General features: G+C 45.7%; 2 protein-coding genes across 15 annotated transcripts in view; both read right to left on the bottom strand.

Moving 5' to 3' along the window:
- The window catches only part of LOC136632130 (cyclin-dependent kinase 11B), a 34,721-nt gene extending 31,591 nt beyond the window's left edge, over positions 1 to 3,130 (bottom strand). For 7 of the 8 annotated variants that reach the window (XM_066606771.1, XM_066606769.1, XM_066606770.1 and 4 more), the window contains exons 1-2: positions 3,022 to 3,130; positions 379 to 503 (exon numbers count right to left, since the gene is read on the bottom strand). In XM_066606771.1, the coding sequence (XP_066462868.1) occupies positions 379 to 489 (111 nt within the window). In that variant the 5' untranslated portion in view covers positions 490 to 503; positions 3,022 to 3,130. Of the gene's footprint in view, positions 1 to 371; positions 504 to 3,021 lie in introns of those variants that run through there. The other variant, XM_066606774.1, reaches the window with a different exon arrangement.
- A 9,691-nt stretch (positions 3,131 to 12,821) lies between these two features.
- The window catches only part of LOC136632131 (cyclin-dependent kinase 11B-like), a 43,415-nt gene continuing 34,946 nt past the window's right edge, over positions 12,822 to 21,290 (bottom strand). For all 7 annotated transcript variants that reach the window (XM_066606780.1, XM_066606778.1, XM_066606779.1 and 4 more), the window contains 7 exons: positions 19,209 to 19,314; positions 18,745 to 18,866; positions 17,886 to 17,993; positions 16,198 to 16,314; positions 15,797 to 15,945; positions 15,519 to 15,705; positions 12,822 to 13,154 (listed from right to left, as the gene is read on the bottom strand). In XM_066606780.1, coding sequence (XP_066462877.1) covers positions 13,062 to 13,154; positions 15,519 to 15,705; positions 15,797 to 15,945; positions 16,198 to 16,314; positions 17,886 to 17,993; positions 18,745 to 18,866; positions 19,209 to 19,314 — 882 coding nt within the window. In that variant the 3' untranslated portion in view covers positions 12,822 to 13,061. The remainder of the gene's footprint in view (positions 13,155 to 15,518; positions 15,706 to 15,796; positions 15,946 to 16,197; positions 16,315 to 17,885; positions 17,994 to 18,744; positions 18,867 to 19,208; positions 19,315 to 21,290) is intronic.

The following is a 21,290-nucleotide window of genomic DNA, read 5'->3' as shown; positions in this document are numbered from 1 at the left end:
CTTTGCTCCCTGCCGCAACTCACCTGTCAGCCACACCGGCCCCCGAATCTTTAGAGACGAGCGGGGAGATACTCGGCTAAGGCACTACTCGCTCCAGTAATGTGCCTTAGCGAGTATACTCGCTCATCTCTAATAAAGATCAAATGACGATTGGCCTGTGTAAACAGGCAAACATTCATCTATGAAAGACTGCCTGTTAACTGTGAATGGAAGTGATTGGCAGCAGCGATCCCCGGCCCATGGCACCTCCATTCACTGAGCGATTATCACTAATGTGTGAAAGAACAGGAGGGATTAAGTTTCCTGTCTAAAAAGGAAGCTTAGCCTTGAACGGTCAAAATTATCTATTTTCCATCAATCGTTTCACCAACTTTGTACATTTTTTGGATGCTTGGAATCTGATTTTTCTTCTTGCTCCTTCCTCCTTTTCTTTTCTTGCAAAATTTCATCCAGTGTTTTCACTTTCCAGGTGTCTTTTTCATCCCCCATTTGGAGTGGGCAACCTAACAAAACACAAGTCAAACTTTAGAGAATTTACTTCAAAATGAGTTTGCAACCAAGACTGCAGAGTTAAGAGTCATGGAGTCTTGGACGGACACGGGCTCAATGCAGAATTTGTTGCAAATTTCCTTTCATAGAAATTTGAAATGTCCTATAAATCTATGTTCTAGTCGTCTAATCCCCTATTTATCAAAAACACCGATAACTAGGATCATCAACAGACAATGAATTTGATTTTGAAAAACATCTGGACCAGATGAAGGGAGCAAAGCATTGTCGCAGAGAAAAACATTCCTTTCCCATAGAAAGCAAATTGATCAAACACAAGTTATTTTAAGACTAGAGAGCAACCTCTAAAATAATGAAATCAGATTAGAGGTCCTCCATGTCGGGGGATCCGATGGAGGCGATACTATCTCTGAAAACAAATTCCTAGACCGCACAAATGTTCTTTACTACGTTTGTGTTGAAAACTTCTTCCCCCACTTACTAAACGCATCGTGTAGCGTATATTTACAATTTGTGCTCGGAAACTGTATTCCCATAACTATATTGTATCGGAATAACTTGATTATTTTATCAGAATGGTGATGAAAAGCCCAATTTTACTATTTTAATACAGTCAACTTCTCACTTAAAAGCCATGAGTCATATATGAAGGAGTCGGAGTCTTGAGTCGGGGATTTGGCAAACCGACTCCACAGCCCTGTTTACAACAAAGGGTTTAAAAGGTACAATCTCATCAGAGAGAAGCCTTTAACCCTCTCCAATCCACTGTCTGACGTCTAAAGACATAATGATTTAAGGCTGTACAGCTCCGATGTTGGAAGACATCCGTCGGGGTTCTCTTAATGTATATTGCCAGCCTCTCTGCTGTCAGAGCTTATCCAACATGTCACCTCATGCAGTACTGGCTTTAGCCAGCAGATAGCGCCGTTGTATAACTGCAGAAAAAGAGTAAGCCCCCTAGGAAAACCAGGATACAAATTGGATTGGAAAGGGTTAAAGATGTGGTGTGGATGCAATCGGCTAAATGCCCTGGACCCCACTTCCACCATACAGCCAGATTTACTAAAAGAAGTTGCGGTCAAGGAAGACATTTCCAATGCAGGTGATATACAGTGTTACTTGTCAGCTACTTGTACGGGTTAGTTCGTCTTACGGGGGGGGGGGGGGGGGGGGGGGGGTATCCCGCTCCTCTAAGATGTCCATATGCTCCAATAGGACAACTGCTTTAAAAGTAACCGTCTCAGAAGACAAGGCCTTTCACAATGCGGTGCACAGCTGATCTCCACTAGTCCCACACCTAGAAAACTGCTGACTTTGCAGGGAAAAACGTGGAGCCCCAGACATTTTGCCTACAGCAGCCGATACAGGGGAAATATAGTATTATACGATGGCCACTCATCCGAACGGTTGTCATGTAAAACAAGGAAGCTCAAAGCCCATCTAAACCTTACATATCGTCTCCCGTTCCAGTTCTTCGAGAAGGCTTCCAAGTAGAGGAACCCACTCTTTGTCTAATAGGGCATGTGAGCATGGCTCGCCTTCTTGGCTCAAGGCCTTTGGGGTATTTTCACATGGGATGGAATATTCAGCCGTGTTAAGAAATCCAACGTTTAAGGTGGATTTTGAAGAAGAAAAAAAAAAAGTCGCAAAATTTGGCGTCGAAATCTGCATTCAGCCCCGTGGACCTTGGTACAGATTTTAACAGCTAAATATTCCAGCACCCAGATGGGCCTTATTTACTTGGACCTAATTCGTGTCCCCGTGCGAACGTCACAAGGACACCACACGGACCTATAATAGCCAGCGAGATGGCTTTCAAATGGTCATCAATAGCTGATCGGCGGGCATCTGCCACTCAGGATCGCAGCTGACCCTCCGGCCCGCTGTCAGTGGATGGGGCCGGACATCGCTGGTCAGAGCTGGAAGTGTAATAGAAACCTTCAATCCCATTGAGAGCGATGCCTTCCATCACACTTCCAGCTGTGACAACCAATGCAGATGCCGGGGGATCGGGTGGTATGCCAAGCGGCGGAGCGCTGCCAATGCACTAAGAATAGGTCATCAATAGTAAATGCCCAAAATACCTGTTTAATAGAAGTCCATCACACAGACATGAACATCACCCACAGCAACAAGCCCTAAACACACGGCATCTCCACAGAACAGTGGCGGAAGGACATTTACATCCGACTTCCATAATGCTCACAGACTCTGAGAACAGAGGAACTGCGGCGCTGAGCGGACCCTTCATCCAACATCACTGCCAAAGTCATAACAGGTAGGTAATACAGCACAGCCCACTCACCTACCTCTGCTTCCTCGGGTTTCATCATTGGAATTGCTTACATGACACAACAAACACATAAATCACCAGTATAAGCTAATGCTGGGCCGTATCTATGGCAACCACTGTATTTCCACGACAAGGCCTTCCCCCCTGTTACCGCCCGTAACCTACACGTCATCCGTCTAACCATAATAAACACGGACGAGACTGAGAAGATGATTTACCTGAAGTTTGTCCTATCTTCGCCTCTCAAAGTCCTGCGCCCAGCACCAGAACGTAAGGAGGCCCCGGGGGCGCACGCTGATGACGTCATATCCCACTTGTAGCTGACGACACTGCGCTACACCACACACTGTCCTTCCCGCCTCCTTCTGGTGGCGCATGCGCAACACCGAACACTGTCCACCTGGTGGCGCATGCGCAATAAAACCTGTGAGTGCGGCGTTTACCTCAGAACGTCGGACAGTGACAAGATGGCCACTAGAGTGAATTTCAGCGTCTTTTTGCTTGTAGAGTTGAAGTATTTCTCCCCAAAGAAGTTCTTTCCTGTCAGATTCCAAAAAATAAATTATTCAGCCATTTACAGATATCTTATAAGGGAGCCCTTTCACACAGGCGCAATATTTATACAGCTAAAAACGTTGAAAATTCTGCACCAAAATCTGCATATTTACATACAGATAATAGGAGCGGAAATCTGCAGCAGATTTAGCTATGGAATATAAAAATATACCATCTGGGTAAAGGGGCCACTAGAGACATTTTACACGGAACAGAACTGTCCGCAGGACGCAGCGCAGACACGGATTTTGGCTTTTAACTGCAGAATGCGTTCTGTACTATGGATGGAGCTGGCGGCTCACCATCGCACATGCGCAGTACAGATTCTTTTTCCTGCGTCGTCGCTAGTCAATGACGCGGAATCCCCGACGTGTCCGCCATGTTCATGGCAGACAGGCTGCAGGTCGGACGGCTTCCACTGACTTCAATGTAAGCCGTACACCCGGAGCCCACATGTAAATGGAGCATGCTGCGATTTTCCCATCACAAGCAGAAATCGCAATTGATTTCCGCTCGTGTGTAGGAAGCAGCAGATCTCCATAGGAAGTAACGGGCAGTATTTGCTGCGGATTCGCAGTGCAGGCGGCCTTAATCTCAGAATTACACCTCCTGTCTGTTAGAAATCCACAACAACAATTCCTCAAGACGTCCTTAATTCCGTAACAGAAAGATTTTCTGTTGCAGAACTGAATCTCGCAGTTTTGAGGTAAAGACGTGCGGATTTTAACAGATGCGGAATTCAAACTCCATAGGAATAACATTGCCGCAAACATTTATGCGCGTGAAAGGTGCCTTACGCGTCTTTCACACGAGCGGGATTTTCTGAACTTTGCGCTGCAAGTCGTGGTAAAGTCTGCACCAAAATCTGCACAACTTCGGACGAGCAGTGGACCCCCGCTAATCAAAAGTAGTTGCGTTTTAAGCCCCTTTAAGATGACGAATGGAACAGCCATAAAGGCCCATTTAGACACAACGATTATCGCTCAAAAGATGTCACTCAAGCGACTTTTTAGCGATAATCATTGTGTTATTTACAGCGCAAGATGATCGCTCAAGATGAGCGATCACCTTGCGCTGTCAGCGGAGGATGCAGAAGACAAGCATGTAGGCTCTAGCACCCTGTCGGTCCGCCTCTAGCCTAGATACATGATGAGATACAGTTGTGCATGGAGGCTCTAGTACCCTGTTGGGCTGTCTCTAGCCTGGATACATGATGAGATACAGTCGTGCATAGAGGCTCTAGTACCCTGTTGGGCCGCCTTCAGCCAAGATACATGATGAGATAGTCGTGCATGGAGGCTCTAGTACCCTGTTGGGCCATCAGTAGCCTGGATACATGATGAGATGCAGTCATGCATGGAGGCTCTAGTACCCTGTTGGGCCATCAGTAGCCTGGATACATGATGAGATACAGTTGTGCATGGAGGCTCTAGCACCCTGTTGGACTGTCTGTAGCCTGGATACATGATGAGATACAGTCATGCATGGAGGCTCTAGTACCCTGTTGAGTGGCCTCTAGCCTGGACACACGAGATGCAGTCGTGCATGGAGGCTCTAGTACCCTGTTGGGCCATCTCTAGCCTGGATACATGATGAGATACAGTCGTGCATGGAGGCTCTAGTACCCTGTTGGGCTGTCTCTAGCCTGGATACATGATGAGATACAGTAGTGCATGGAGGCTCTAGTACCCTGTTGGGCCGTCTCTAGCCTGGATACATGATGAGATACAGTTGTGCAAAAAGGCTCTAGTACTCTGTTGGGCTGTCTCTAGCCTGGACACATGATAAGATGCAGTTGTGCATGGAGGCTCTAGTACCCTGTTGAGTCGCCTCTAGCCTGGACACATGAGATGCAGTTGTGCATGGAGGCTCTAGTACCCTGTTGAGTCGCCTCTAGCCTGGATACATGAGATGCAGTTGTGCATGGAGGCTCTAGTACCCTGTTGGGCCGTCTCCAGCCTGGATACATGATGAGATACAGTCATGCAAGGAGGCTCTAGTACCCTGTTGGGCCATCTCTAGCCTGGATACATGATGAGATACAGTTGTGCATGGAGGCTCTAGTACCCTGTTGGGCCATCTCTAGCCTGGATACATGATGAGATACAGTCGTGCAAGGAGGCTCTAGTACCCTGTTGGGCCATCTCTAGCCTGGATACATGATGAGATACAGTCGTGCATGGAGGGTCTAGTACCCTGTTGGGCTGTCTCTAGCCTGGATACGTGATGAGATACAGTCATGCATGGAGGCTCTAGTACCCTGTTGGGCTGTCTCTAGCCTGGATACTTTATGAGATACAGTCATGCATGGAGGCTCTAGTACCCTGTTGGGCCGCCTCTAGCCAAGATACATGATGAGATACAGTCGTGCATGGAGGCTCTAGTATCCTGTTGGGCCATCTCTAGCCTGGATACATGATGAGATACAGTCGTGCATGGAGGATCTAGTACCCTGTTGGGCCGCCTCTAGCTTGGACACATGATGAGATGCAGTCGTGCATGGAGGGTCTAGTGACCTGTTGGGCCACCTCTACCTCGGATACATGATGAGATACAATCGTGCATGGAGGCTCTAGTACCCTGTTGGGCCGTTTCTAGCCTGGATACATGATGAGATGCAGCCGTGCATGGAAGCTCTAGTACCCTGTTGGGCCGCCTCTAGCCAAGACACATGATGAGATACAGTCGTGCATAGAGGCTCTTGTACCCTGTTGGGCCATCACTAGCCTGGATACATGATGAGATACAGTTGTGCATGGAGGCTCTAGTACCCTGTTGGGCTGTCTCTAGCCTGGACACATGATGTGATACAGTCGTGCATGGAGGCTCTAGTACCCTGTTGGACCGTCTCTAGCCTGGATACATGATGAGATACAGTCGTGCATGGAGGCTCTAGTGCCCTGTTGGGCCGTCTCTAGCCTGGATATATGATGAGATACAGTAGTGCAGGGAGGGTCTAGTACCCTGTTGGGCCGTCTCTAGCCTGGATACATGATGATATACAGTTGTGCAAAAAGGCTCTAGTACCCTGTTGGGCCGTCTCTAGCCTGGATACATGATGAGATACAGTTGTGCAAAAAGGCTCTAGTACCCTGTTGGGCTGTTTCTAGCCTGGACACATGATAAGATGCAGTTGTGCATGGAGGCTCTAGTACCCTGTTGAGTCGCCTCTAGCCTGGACACATGATGAGATACAGTCGTGCATAGAGGCTCTTGTACCCTGTTGGGCCGTCTCTAGCCTGGATACATGATGAGATACAGTCATGCATGGAGGCTCTAGTACCCTGTTGGGCCGCCTCTAGCCAAGATACATGATGAGATACAGTCGTGCATGGAGGCTCTAGTACCCTGTTGGGCCGCCTCTAGCCTGGATACATGATGAGATACAGTCGTGCATGGAGGATCTAGTACCCTGTTGGGCCGCCTCTAGCTTAGACACATGATGAGATGCAGTTGTGCATGGAAGCTCTAGTACCCTGTTGGGCCGCCTCTAGCCTGGATACATGATGAGATACAGTTGTGCATGGAGGCTCTAGTACCCTGTTGGGCTGTCTCTAGCCTGGATACATGATGAGATACAGTCGTGCATGGAAGCTCTAGTACCCTGTTGGGCCGCCTCTAGCCAAGACACATGATGAGATACAGTCGTGCATAGAGGCTCTTGTACCCTGTTGGGCCATCACTAGCCTGGATACATGATGAGATACAGTTGTGCATGGAGGCTCTAGTACCCTGTTGGGCTGTCTCTAGCCTGGACACATGATGTGATACAGTCGTGCATGGAGGCTCTAGTACCCTGTTGGGCAGCCTCTAGCCTGGACACATGATGTGATACAGTCATGCATGGAGGCTCTAGTACCCTGTTGGGCCGCCTCTAGCCAAGATGCATGATGAGATACAGTCGTGCAAAGAGGCTCTAGTACCCTGTTGGGCCGTCTCTAGCCTGGATACATGATGAGATACAGTTGTGCATGGAGGCTCTAGTACCCTGTTAGGCTGTCTCTAGCCTGGACACATGATAAGATGCAGTCATGCATGGAGACTCTAGTACCCTGTTGGGCCATCAGTAGCCTGGATACATGATGAGATGCAGTCATGCATGGAGGCTCTAGTACCCTGTTGGGCCATCAGTAGCCTGGATACATGATGAGATGCAGTCATGCATGGAGGCTCTAGTACCCTGTTGGGCCATCAGTAGCCTGGATACATGATGAGATACAGTTGTGCATGGAGGCTCTAGCACCCTGTTGGGCTGTCTCTAGCCTGGACACATAATGTGATACAGTCGTCCATGGAGGCTCTAGTACCCTGTTGGGCCGCCTCTAGCCTAAACACGATGAGATGCTGTCGTGCATGGAGGGTCTAGTACCCTGTTTGGCCTTCTCTAGCCTGGATACGTGATGAGATACAATCATGCATGGAGTCTCTGGTACCCTGTTGGGCTGTCTCTAGCCTGGATACATGATGAGATGCAGTCATGCATGGAGGCTCTAGTACCCTGTTGGGCCATCAGTAGCCTGGATACATGATGAGATACAGTTGTGCATGGAGGCTCTAGTACCCTGTTGGGCTGTCTCTAGCCTGGACACATGATGTGATACAGTCGTCCATGGAGGCTCTAGTACCCTGTTGGGCCGCCTCTAGCCTAAACACGATGAGATGCAGTCGTGCATGGAGGGTCTAGTACCCTGTTGGGCCTTCTCTAGCCTGGATACGTGATGAGATACAATCATGCATGGAGTCTCTGGTACCCTGTTGGGCTGTCTCTAGCCTGGATACATGATGAGATACAGTCGTGCATGGAGGCTCTAGTACCCTATTGGGCCGTCTCTAGCCTGGATACATGATGAGATGCAGTCATGCATGGAAGCTTTAGTACCCTGTTAAGCCACATCTACCTTGGATACATGATGAGATACAATCGTGCATAGAGGCTCTAGTACTCTGTTGGGCCGCCTCTAGCCAAGATACTTGATGAGATACAGTCATGCATGGAGGCTCTAGTACCCTGTTGGGCCGTCACTAGCCTGGATACATGATGAAATGCAGTCATGCATAGAAGCTCTAGTACCCTGTTGGGCCACATCTACCTTGGATACATGATGAGATACAATCGTGCATAGAGGCTCTAGTACTCTGTTGGGCCGCCTCTAGCCAAGATACATAATGAGATACAGTCGTACATGGAGGCTTTAGTACCCTGTTGGGCCGTCTCTAGCCTGGATACATGATGAGATACAGTCGTGCATGGAGGATCTAGTACCCTGTGGGGTCGCCTCTAGCTTGGACACATGATGAGATACAGTCGTGCATGGAGGCTCTAGTACCCTGTTGGGCCATCACTAGCCTGGATACATGATGAGATACAGTAATGCATGGAGGCTCTGGTACCCTGTTGGGCTGTTTCTAGCCTGGATACATGATGAGATACAGTCGTGCATAGAGGCTCTAGTACTCTGTAGGGCCGCCTCTAGCCAAGATACATGATGAGATACAGTCGTGCATGGAGGCTTTAGTACCCTGTTGGGCCGTCTCTAGCCTGGATACATGATGAGATACAGTCGTGCATTGGGGATCTAGTGACCTGTTGGGCCACCTCTACCTCAGATACAATCGTACGTAGAGGCTCTAGTACCCTGTTGGGCTGTCACTAGCCCAGATACATAATGAGATAGTCATGAATGAAGGCACTAGTACGCTGTTGGGCCGCCTCTGGCCTGGACACATGATGAGATGCAGTCGTGCATGGAAGCTCTAGTACCCCGTTGGGCTGTCTCTTGCCTGGATACATGATGAGATACAGTCGCGTATGGAGGCTCTAGTACTCTGTTGGGCCGTCTCTAGTCTGGATACATGATGATACAATCGTGCATGGTGGCTCTAGTACCCTGTTTGGCTGTCTCTAGCCTGGACACATGATGAGATACAGTCGTGCATGGAGGCTCTAGTACTCTGTTGGGCTTCCTCTAGCCTGGACACATGATGAGATACAGTCGTGTATGGAGGCATAAAAAGCTCTGTGTTATCCTGTGGCATATTTGCCCACAGAAGTTGCAACTTTGCCTCTAACTCCTGCACAATCCTAGGCTGCTGAAGCTGGTGCCATAAAAGCTTGATTGGGGATAAATCTGCCAACCAGGCAAGCCGAGGAAATTTGTCAACCTGGTGGAGGCATTCCTAGGAAATCCTTGCTTTAGCGAGTATTATCATTCTGCAAAACGCCTGTTGGAAGCCCTGCCATTAGATGCAACATATTTGGCTGCAGAATTTCCTGCACGTATCACTGCGCGGTTGGTGTCCTTTGTATCACTACTAGGGGTGACTGACTGTCGTATGCAGCAGCTCTCTAGACCATCACACCAGCAGCAGTCTCTTGCCCCACAGTAAAGGCAGGACTGAAGCGCTCACCTCCATACGAAAACATGACTGTCGTTGGCTCCCAAATAAAATCAGGATTTGTTGCTAAAGATGATACAGTTCGGCTGCAGCAGTCCAGGTTTCTTGTTCATGGCACCATTGCACCCGAAGGCAATTGTGTTGGGGTAATTAATGGCAAGACACAAATTTCCTTCTGCTTAGTGCCTGGAAATGTTCCAAACAGAGACAGGGGTTCTGTAATGAAGGCACCCCGTGGACAATGAAACTGTTGGATCTTACTCTTACTTGGCGGTGGATCAAATGATACTCTCTGCTGGTGGTCTATCTAAGCTTTATGGAGCCTGCTCCCAACACCTCTGCTGGTGGTCTATCTAAGCTTTATGGAGCCTGCTCCCAACACCTCTGCTGGTGGTCTATCTAAGCTTTATGGAGCCTGCTCCCAACACCTAAAAGCTTCATCAGAATGGCCGGCAATTTATCAAACAGACCATGCAGCTTCTCACATTCCAATGCTGCGTCCGCTCTGCAAGTCTGGACAAAATGTCATTGAGTGCCTGGTAGAGGCGTCAAGCAGTCAACAATCTCTCAACAGGAGGTACACAACACAAAAGTGGCCTCTGACAGTCTTTTTATATGGCAGCAGTGGAAGCGCTTTTATGGCCTCTGGTGACAAAACCCTATATCTAATCAGACCACAACTGCAAACACTTACATATCTACCCAAACATAATGGGTAGTGTCAGATTGCTGCAATACTCTGCATGCAGTTTTTTTTTCTGCAATGAGTGTATATTAATATGCTAAGTAAGTTTGCTAGACACCAAAGAGTCCTATGACAAAACTTCAGATGGGGTCAGCCGCCTTTCTGATTACTGACTGTAAATTGGCTGTTATATCTAGATTTGAATCGCACTTCACGGTTGAAATGAGATTGAGTGGAACTACAAAGTCCAGGTCGGACTGGGAGGTGGGTAGCAGTTTTATATTTGTGGGATGTTTAAGCTGTGGGCCACAATATATGAGGTATCACTGCTTAAAAACCTTCCACACTAAGAGGTGTGAGCGAAGTAAAACTTAAATTGGTTTTCCATGCAGCGCTTGCCGAGATACACCAATGAGAGCTGTGCCTGCAATAACAGGCTCCTGCCACTACACAGGGGGCGGGGCAGCGCTTCTGCTCTGACCCCAGTGTGTCCTGGCGGGTGCTGCCTGAAAAACCCTTTTAAAGGTGAATATCAACAGAAGACGTGAAAAGTATTAACCTTTTACTTTTGTTCTAAACGTCGGGCATAATGAAGAATGTAAGGATGATGATTACCGCTGTTAACTAACTTGGGCTGTAGATATGCGGCACCTGACAGCACTTCATCATTGTACACTTTAACTTTCCATTCCCAACACCGATATCACCCAGAACCAATCTAAGTATGTGTCAGCTTCAGTGCAACAAACCTCTTATTCCACTTGTACTAGCACAGGCAGATCATGTGACTGGAACATAGTAGTTAGGGCAGCCTCAACCACCGATATAGAAAAAAAAAAGTCTGAAGTGGCGCAACCCCGGTGTGGAAAAGTCTGAAGTGAAGAACCTGGTAATAGGGATAGGATGGAGATTACTTATTTTATTTTTTTAGGAAGCTGCAGCCCCCTATGGAACGTTCTACCCACAAGGTAAAATATATAAAATTGGCAGACCAAGAAAAAAAAAACTACATTTTTTTTTCGTAGGGACGAGTACGGCGCAACATTCAGACAAAGATGACTGTCGTATATACTGTTTTTGCCAAAAAAACGTATTAATTTATAAATCCGCTTGTAAACACTTTTCGAGGTGTATGACACGCCTCTTCAGTACCTTTTTTTGTCTCTCAACCACCGATATGTCTGCACAGGAATGAGACATTAAACGGTTTTCAGCATTTTATTCTGTATAGCATGGCTTTATTTATAGCTAAATCCAGCCAGAATTATAGCCATGTTTTTGTATTTGCACATCTCTAAAAATTGTTAAAGTAGCGCCACCTGCTGTTTCTATCCCTTGATGTTCCAGGACTGATGTTAGAATAGCACCACCTGCTGTTTCTATTGAAGATACTTTCTGTGTCCAGCCCACCTTGGTAAATGTACCAGATGCTCACACCTACTCATTTATGCTTCTCTGCAGTAATACTTATCACTTGCTGACATCAGAAAAGACGCAGCAACTTTAGAAGTAGCTGCTCATCACACTAGGGAACGCTCCACATACCCAGTGGAGCAAAGACAGAAGCAAGACTGAGAAAGTGGAACAATTACTGAAGTGGACAGAGAATAGAAACAGTATGCTATTCTAACAGTCCTGGAACATCTGGGGATAGAAACAGCAGGTGGCGCTATTGTCACATCAGTCTTGCAAAATCTGGGGATAGAATCATTTGAGTGTAAATGCAAAAACTGTTTATGATTATAGGCTGGATTTCACCAAGAATATTTTTGGTGGCACAAGCCCTTTAAGATGCAGGTAGGTATTAGTACCAATTTCGTATTTATTATGGATGTGGAGAATGGCAAGGCCTCCCAACACTCTTGTAAATTGCAATACAGGATAATTGCATCCAAGGGCCCCTCTGGTGAAAATATATTTTTACCGTCTCTGCACCCCTCAAGTGATTGCCTCTTTTCTCATACATACATTGCACTTGAAAAACTGTGGGTTTGCTAGTGTGATAACGGTCAGAGCTTTTCGAACCGATATTACACTAGCCCGTATAAATTGACACTTATTAGATCTGCTACCTTCAGTCTTGAAGCGCTTTCATGTGGTTGTGCTCACATTCAGCACAACCCCATCAGATCAGTGTAATAGCCATTTGTGCGATTATGATTTGGTCTGTTTACCTGGATTTACTAGACACGTGATAATGACCCCTTTGACCTTCCTACCTTTCATTTATTTTACCAAGATGATTCTCAGTTTATTGGTCCAGCTGTTGATCTCCGATTGGCCTTCAGCTCTCTTTCGCAGTGTAATATCTGAAGCCATGGCCCCCTATTGAAGCATGAAGCTGAAGTTTCCATACGTGACAGTAAGAATGTAACAGGCAAATTAAACAATTATAAATTGCATTTTAATTTTACAAATATACAGTAGTGAAAAATAAAAGAAGTCAAAGACGCCAGTCCCTGCTCGTGTCCCAAGGTCCTTCTCTGGAATGAGGAGATCATGGTATGATGGGGTGATAGATGAGTATGCCACAGTATTTGGGTGATTTTGCTGGGACTTGAATCCTTGTCCTCATTATTAAGTTCTCAAGTCAGAAAAAGTTTTTTTCCTTATTCAGCACACTCAGAACTTGAGGCTGAAGCCGGGTCCTGCTGCAGATGCCCCCTGATTAGTGGTGGTTAGGTGAAATCCAGTGTCCTTGAGATCATCGTCCCCCTGAAATAAGAGGGAAGAATATTACAACGGAGAACAATACACACAAGTGCAGAATATAAGTCAATCATATGCAATGCTTCATTTGTTGACCTGTGAATATAAAAAAAACTATATAGGGACTTTAAAGAGGTCACCAATAGTTGATGGCCGGGGGGTACGCCCCTCGGGATTCCCATCCTTCAGCTGATTGTCCGGCCCACTTTCAGTGCAGTGGACTGGATGTCGCCATCAGCGGACAGAGAAGGAAGTGGAAGTGCTGGCTTCATTTCCATTGAAATCAATAGGAGCGCTGAGCTTCTATTGCACTTCCTGCTCCTCATTACAGACTGGATGTCCAGGATCAGGAAGTGCAATAGAAGTGCGGCGCTCCCATTGATTTCAATGAGATCTGTGACTGCAATTACAAGTGCTGGCTGCTACACATTAGTTATAGCAGCAGTATCCACTTCCACGTGTGTAGCCCGGCGCTGACTGCCTGCGCCCGATCAGCTGGGGTCGCAAGCGGTGGACTCCAGCCGATCAACTCCTGATGACCTATCCTGAGGACAGATCATTAATACACAAGTACAGAGATTGACATCTACAAAACACAACTATCTTTTCGATCACTGGAGTAGGCTATAATGTAAATGAAAGGAATACAATTGTAAGTCAGGTTGCTGGAATTGTGAATCAGAACCAATCAGGTTGCTGGAATTGCTGAATAGGGCCGCGGACATGAGGCCTGAAAATAAAATTTACTCACCTATCCGGACGCTGCGGATCTTTCCTCCATCGCAGTCGGATCTTCTTTCTTCGGCCTGACGGATGTGCTCGGCACGCCGGCAGTGTGCTGCACACATGCGCCGTGCACTTTTTTTTTTTAAACTCCTGCTCTCCCATGGCAGAGCAGAAATTCAGCTGCGGGTGCACCACAGATGCGGACAGCTTCCACGGGCTTCAATGGAAGCCTGCGGGAGCCGTCCATGTGAGAAACCCGGAGAAAATGGAGAATGCTGCGGGTGATTTCTTGCACGTGTGATCCGCGCGGCAGAGGAAAAGGACATCCGCAGGTATTTACTTACCTGCGGGTGTCCAATGCATCCCTATGGCGTGGATCACACGTGCGGGACACCCGCACGGATTTACTAAATTCAATTACCTAGTGGACATGAGGCCTTAAGGTTGTATTTTACTGCATCTTCTTCATGCTGCCGCGGACTCTATCTTTCTCTATGGTTCTATTCTGGGAATTGTGATCCGGATTCCTTCTCTGTGGCTTGCATAAAATGTATGGTCCTGCCTTATTGGAACTGGAGAGAGTGCTGCTTGTGACATCTTCCTTTACCACATGGGCAAGCATGATATCGGGAAAAGAAGCTCGGCCCGATATTGTGCTTTTCAACGGGACCTTAAAAGACAATCAAAAACGCCTTATGGAGTTCTCGAAACGCGATATACTTGCCAGTGCGCATGTAGCCTAATGACTGTGAAATGTGAATGTCTGAATAATAAATCTGGTTAGACTTCAGATGTTTCACGGATTCCTGCTGTCCACATGAATGCTCCCATTATGACAGACCGGTAAATGTGCTTTACAGATATTAGCACAGGTCTCTGACACTACGTCATTCTTCCCCGCAGCAGCTCACTTTACCTATTTTACTACCAGACAGGTTTCTTTGTTTCTTTTCACCCTCGTCTTTGAAGAATCATAACTAGATTGCTTTTCCAGTTCAAAAACAAGGAAAAAAAAAAGAGTGTAATATAGAAAGCCTATGTTAAAGTTGTGACATTGCTCAAGTTGTAAGTGTTCTGGATGATGCAGTCTTGATTCCAATGGCAATCCACTTCCTCAATGCAAACAGAATCAATCTTCCACTGCTTAGTATCCCAATAGGCACAACACGGGTAAGAGTCTGAAGAGGTGTTGAAGGGGTAATTCCCATCTTGGATTTTCATGACTGAGATGGGAAAAACCGGAAGCTCTGTTCTGACCATCTGTCAAAAAGAGCTGGGCACTTAGCTCAGTTCCCACAGCTCTCATTCACTTCAATGAGAGCTACACAAACAGCACTGCGCTAAGTGCTTGGCTCTTTCCGTAGGCTCCATCTGGGTGGCCGGTAGCCATGGCTGCGTTTTCCTATCTCGGCTACTCATAGCAGAGATGGAAATACCCCTTTAATAACTGGCTGTAGGTACATCCATCAGATATCAGACCAGTGGTGTGACGTGTTTCAGGGTAACAATCCCCTTTCTCAAGCACTTATAGCTTATATGCTGCGGTACCTCTGTGATGTACATCCCGTCACAAAGAAGAAAAGGATTACTTTAAAAGCAGAAGATCTATACTTCTCATTGTAAGCGATGGATCAACAAGCTTACCAGCTGAGCGTAACCGAGTCCTCCCTCCGGGGGTCGAGGGCTTGTGCCACGTTTCACTCGCTGCTCACTTTTTGCCGGCCAGGTGGGGAACATGGAAGGGTCAATCGGCAGGGGGCTTTCAGAGAAATAGTCGTGCTTCAAGCCATCTTCTGCAGTAATTCTTTTAGCAGGACAGTAGGTCAGAAACCTGAGGAAAACACAAACAGTAAATGGATGGTAAGAGGAACCAGTCGTAACAATTTTCAAAGACATCCAAAACTCTGAAATACTGTAAGTACTTGTTCATGAGGTCAAATCCTTGATCCGAGAGCAGAGCCCCAAATCTCTTCCGGAGGTTGTTGTAAGGATATTCGGAAAAGGTCATTTTCTTCACTGCTGGAAGCTCATTGTAACCAGGCCAGATCTTCTCGCTTGGGGTACCAAGATCCTGGAAAAGAAATTTGTCAGAACTGACTGAAGTGTCTATACAGGAGCACCTTGTAGCACCACCATGAACAAGATGGCAGAACACTACAACAAAAATGTAACATGCATCTATTAACGTTATTGTCTCAATCCAAACCTTGGTGTCACAATCTAAGACTACAGTTGATGGGGGGGAAGCAGTGGCAGAACGCCTCCCGAGTGAAGTCACAAGCTTTGTGAAAGCTACTATAAAAACAAGCAAAAACAACTTTACCTTAAATACTTTGTTGATCTGATCAATCTCGGATTTTCCAGGGAAAAGAGGCTTTTGGGTCAGAAATTCTCCAAATATACAGCCCACCGACCACATGTCTATGGCTGTGGAGTATTCCTGTGGAGAAGAGATTAAAAATATGAAATTAACCAATTGCATTTTAACCATTTCAACTATAAAGACTTCACAAAGTTCCGTCCACTTCTGCAACATTTTTTTTCAACTATTATTTTTATTGAACATTTTGATTATAAACCATTAAACAAATGCGTGACAATGGGAAAAGACTTCCAATATGGCACAGAAAGAGCAATAAATTAACTGAATAGCCTTATTTTTATCAATATTCTAACTATAAAGTCAAATTAATAATTCCACAAATAAACCAATAATCTTCCATCCACATATTAACTTTTATTCTGGATCACAGAGATTTTGATTTGGTTCTATTTCAGCACTACACATCATTTATCAACTCTGGACACCAATGTTGTAGAATCATGTTACTAGTCCGTCTGTGTGATCCAGCAACAACCCTTTGGATATCCTCTCATGTCTCAGAGTTATGCCAGCAAGAAGGGGCCACTAGTCAAAATAGCGTTCCCAACGTTCCCTAAGTCACTTCATATCTTCAGCAGTCCAAAGCATCCCCTCCTCAGATCCTCAGCGAAAACCACACCATAACCAAATCAACAATCTCGTCATGTTAAACGAATGTCCTCCATTTAACGAAGAATTGTTCAGTTCCCTTTTTCTTGTGACATTCGATATCCGAATCGGTCTATTGCCATCATTAAGTTTCACAATGGCCTCTGAGACACTTGGGACATCAGACTGAAGCCATCTGTTTAATAAACTATGCTTTGTGACTAGAGATGAGCGAACGTACTCGTTTAGGGCGATTTCGCACTCGAGCACCGCTTTTTTTCGAGTAACTGACTACTCGGGCGAAAAGATTCGGGGGGCACTGGGGGGTGCAGAGGGGAGTGGGAGGAGAGAGCTCCCCCTGTTCCCCACTGCTACCCCCCACTCCACCACGCCGCCCCCAGAATCTTTTCGCCCGAGTAGTCAGTTACTCGAAAAAAGCGGTGCTCGAGTGCGAAATCACCCTAAACGAGTACGTTCGCTCATCTCTATTTGTGACCAATAGAATATGTATAATTGGTGGTACCCCCCTTCTGGACCTCCTTATCTGATGGAACCTGAACATGCACACAGCATACAAGGTTTAAAGCTGTGGCCAATATGATTGAACAACATGGATTGTGGCAATAACGGAAGGGTCAATGACTGGTTGATGTCAACATAGTTACCAAGCAATATAGTCTTTTAATGATCATTATTATGTTTTTCTTCAAAGATTAGGAACCTTTAAAACTCCAAACCGATCCTGCTCTGCTTACATTAAGTAGGTTAGTGACAGATAGAATAATAAAGCAGGACTACAAAATAAGAATTTACATGAAGTTGCTTCATGTTTTAGAGCAATAATAAAATTGACTGCAAGGTTGGACATAGTAACACAGTATGCAAGGCCGACACATGTCCATCCAGTTCAGCCCATTACCCCTCCAATATTGATCCAGAGAAAGGCAAATTACCCCAATGAGGTAGAAGCCAATTTTCCCCATTTAAAGGAAAAAATTCCCTCCAGTCTCCATCCTCTATCAGCCTTTAACTACACGTACCTTAGTGCCAAGCAGAAGTTCTGGAGCTCGATACCATAAGGTGACCACAATGGGAGTGTAAGGTTTTAGAGGAGAGCCATATTCACGGGCCAAGCCAAAATCTCCAACCTGTAAAGAACAAAACACAATTAAAGGAAATATCATTAAAATGAAGTAGCAGCTTTATAGTAGAGGAATATATGACATTACACACACTCAGCAAGTATAAAAAGCTCTAGAGAGGTGGCTGGATACAATAGCATTTTTACCTTCACCCCAAAAGCAGAACACTTGAACAGCGTACACTCCTTTGGTCTTTGATACAACACATGCTGCACTTTACATCCCCAACTACTTGGGAGTTGGATCATTTTTTTTACACTCACCTGGCTTCTCATTCCCCCACTTTCCCCTCTGAAAATAAGCCCATGGACTGTACAGTAGACGCCTCTCTGCAGGCTGCGTGCGCACCCTTCCAGAGAACTGTGTGCGCAGCCCGCAGAGAGGAGTACTCCGCACTGTCCACGGGCTGATCTTCAGCAAGGAAAAGGAGAGTATAAACAGTACATCCCCGGACTCCTCGAGACCTGGCCTATGAGCAGCATAACTTAGTTGTTTTTTTTTAAACTCATTTTATTGAACAGTATGGCAAATAAAAAGACAAAACCATACAGAATCGTATCTTAAAAGAAATATATAGCAGAGTAGTGTTAACCATGTTTCCGACTATGTGATAGAAGGTGCTCTAGATACTATCCATTTAAGTGCTATAGGCTTATGTGCTAGGAAAAGGACGTTTAACAGCAACATTTTCTAATGAGGCGTCCAACTATCAAGCTGACAGATATCCAACTTAGTTCAAGGTGAACAGAGGCAGTACCTTTAATATCCCGGCATGACTGAGCAGCAAATTGGAGGTCTTCAGGTCCCTGTGAAGAATCCAGTTATCATGGAGGTGACGGACGCCCCTTAACAGCTGAATCAAAAGGGTCTTCACTTCACCTGTGGAGAAAGGAGATGGGGAAATGACAGTTTATTAGTTGCTTTTCAGTTTTCTAAAATCATTAGTAATAAGTAACAGATGGTGGAGAGAAAAAGAGGTTCTATAGCCTCATGGGTGAATTCAATACTCAGACTAAAATGGGAATCAAAGATTTGTCACTCAGGAGCTGAGAATACATGCCTGTGCCAGCACAACTGCAGAGCTGTCATAACAGTCACTGATACAGCCTGTAACACAGTTTATACATAATGCCATCTATATTTAATGTGAGGTCGAATAATGAATTCCATATTATTATTAAATAGTAACCTGAACAACAGAAGACTAAATCAATCATTCACCTGGTAGGAAGGGCTGCTTCATCGTCTCCATGAGGCTCTTCAGGTCGTGCTCCATGTAGTTCATCACAATGTAGATTTTGTCCATATTACTTCCAACAACAATTTCCTGCGCAAAAAAATAAAGAAACAGCTAAAATATCTGGAGACAGAGCAGCGGTGGCACTGGAAAAAGCCAAATCATTTTCCAGTCATCCCTCCGAATAGTACACAGAGTATATCAATCCTTACATGTGTGGAAATTAAAGAAAATCTGTAATCAACTCTAAGAACCATAAGCTAAGTTATGGTGCTTATAGTTTAGGTGATGTGGAGCCCGGGGAGCCGCGTCTCATACTCACCCGATCCTCCGGTGAAGTCGGCGCACGCACTTTAGCTTTACTCTTTTCAGAAAGCTGTGCACTCCATGAGAGCTTCAATGCATCCCCCCCCCCCACCATGAACCAGACATTAAGCGGCTCGTATACAGAAATCAATTTTTGGACACCAGCATACAAAATTTTAAACCACTCAATACAGACATCCCTATACTGGAAACCGACTGATCGTCCCACATACCTCAGATGGGATAGCTTCCACACATCAAAAAGTCCGTCGTCTACAGCCAGGCCATCAGTTACAACAGACAGAGGAACATTTATACTATCTTAAAAGGACATTTTTGAATCAGGGCTCCCATCCCACCTCAATTGATGACCAAATCACCAGAGCCACCAGGATACCCAGAAATCATCTACTCCAATACAAGGAGAAGGAAGGAAACAATCGTGTACCTCTAGTAGTGACCTACAAATCGCAACTAGAGATACTAAGGAAAACCGCAAAGAAACCCCATCATACCCTACACAAGGATGACCGCCTGAAAGCCATATTCCCGGACCTTCCGCTTTTGTGTTACAGGCAACCTCCTATTTTGAGGGACTTTATGATCAGGAGTGTATTTCCCTTCGACACACAAAGACAAAATTTTTGTCTTACTTTTTTTTTTTTTAATTAAAGTATTTTTTATTAAACTTTTTCACCTTTTGCATATTTTAAAACATTTTTTTTAACAAATCTTTGGTTTCCCCTCCCTCCCCCTCCCCCTCTCACCCACCCCCTTCCCCTCTCCCCCCTCCCTCCCCCACCCCCCCTAAGATCTCTCTCTCAACGTTCTGTTCTTTGGGTAAACTGTCTCTGAATGAACACAGTGTTGTGTTGTAAACAATAATAACAGTTCTTGTAACGTATATTTGTTTTCTTCTTTGGTCTTCGTGTTGCTTATCTTCTTGCTGTTTTCTTTTATTGATTCAGGGTTAGATTTTTTGTTGCATTCGAGGGGGGGGGGGGGGGGGGGGGTCATATTTCTTTTGCCCGTTGCCCGGTCTCTCTCTCTCCAATCCCTCCTTTCTTAACTTTTCCCTATTACTCCTTACCACTTTATTTTATTGTATATCGAGTCTGTAATTTGTTCTACATTTCCCAATAAACTTTATATATATCCATTACATACGTTGTTATGTCTTAGTAAATCCCCGGTTTACTGGTGCCTCCCCACACGGCTCACCACTCCCTATGTATTTGATCCAACATTACTGCTCTGGGCGTGTATCCATCTCAGCCATATGTCCTGATATTTTTGACTGGTCTTACGCTTAGTGTAAATACTCCTTTCCCACGGTAAAATTTGGTTGACCTTATTTTTGAATTCTCCCAGCGTGGGTGGTTCTTCGTCCAACCAGCGCTGGGCTATTGTTTTTCTGGCTATATGCAATAGTCTGGCTACCGCTAGTTTTTCATGATCATCTAATGTTAGATCCTGTATGTATCCCAGAATGCACACGTATGGTGTAAAGTCCATACGTATGCCAAATGCCGCGTTAATTGCATTTCTTATTCCCATCCAATATCTGTGCAATTTCGGACATCGCCATAGCATGTGGATTAGGTCCGCCGTGTGGGTTTTGCACCTTACACATATCGGGGAGGTTCTCATTCCTATATTGTGTAAGAAGGCCGGGGTGCGGTACACTCTGTGTATTAGGAATATTTGTGAGACTCTGTGTGATTCGCTCAGAGATAGCTTGGGTGTCATTTGTAGGATTT

This window comes from Eleutherodactylus coqui, chromosome 6, assembly GCF_035609145.1.
Source record: "Eleutherodactylus coqui strain aEleCoq1 chromosome 6, aEleCoq1.hap1, whole genome shotgun sequence".
In the NCBI taxonomy this organism is placed as follows: Eukaryota; Metazoa; Chordata; class Amphibia; order Anura; family Eleutherodactylidae; genus Eleutherodactylus; species Eleutherodactylus coqui.
The sequence above is the reverse complement of the archived record's forward strand: the minus strand, read 5'-3'. Positions and strand labels throughout refer to the sequence as shown.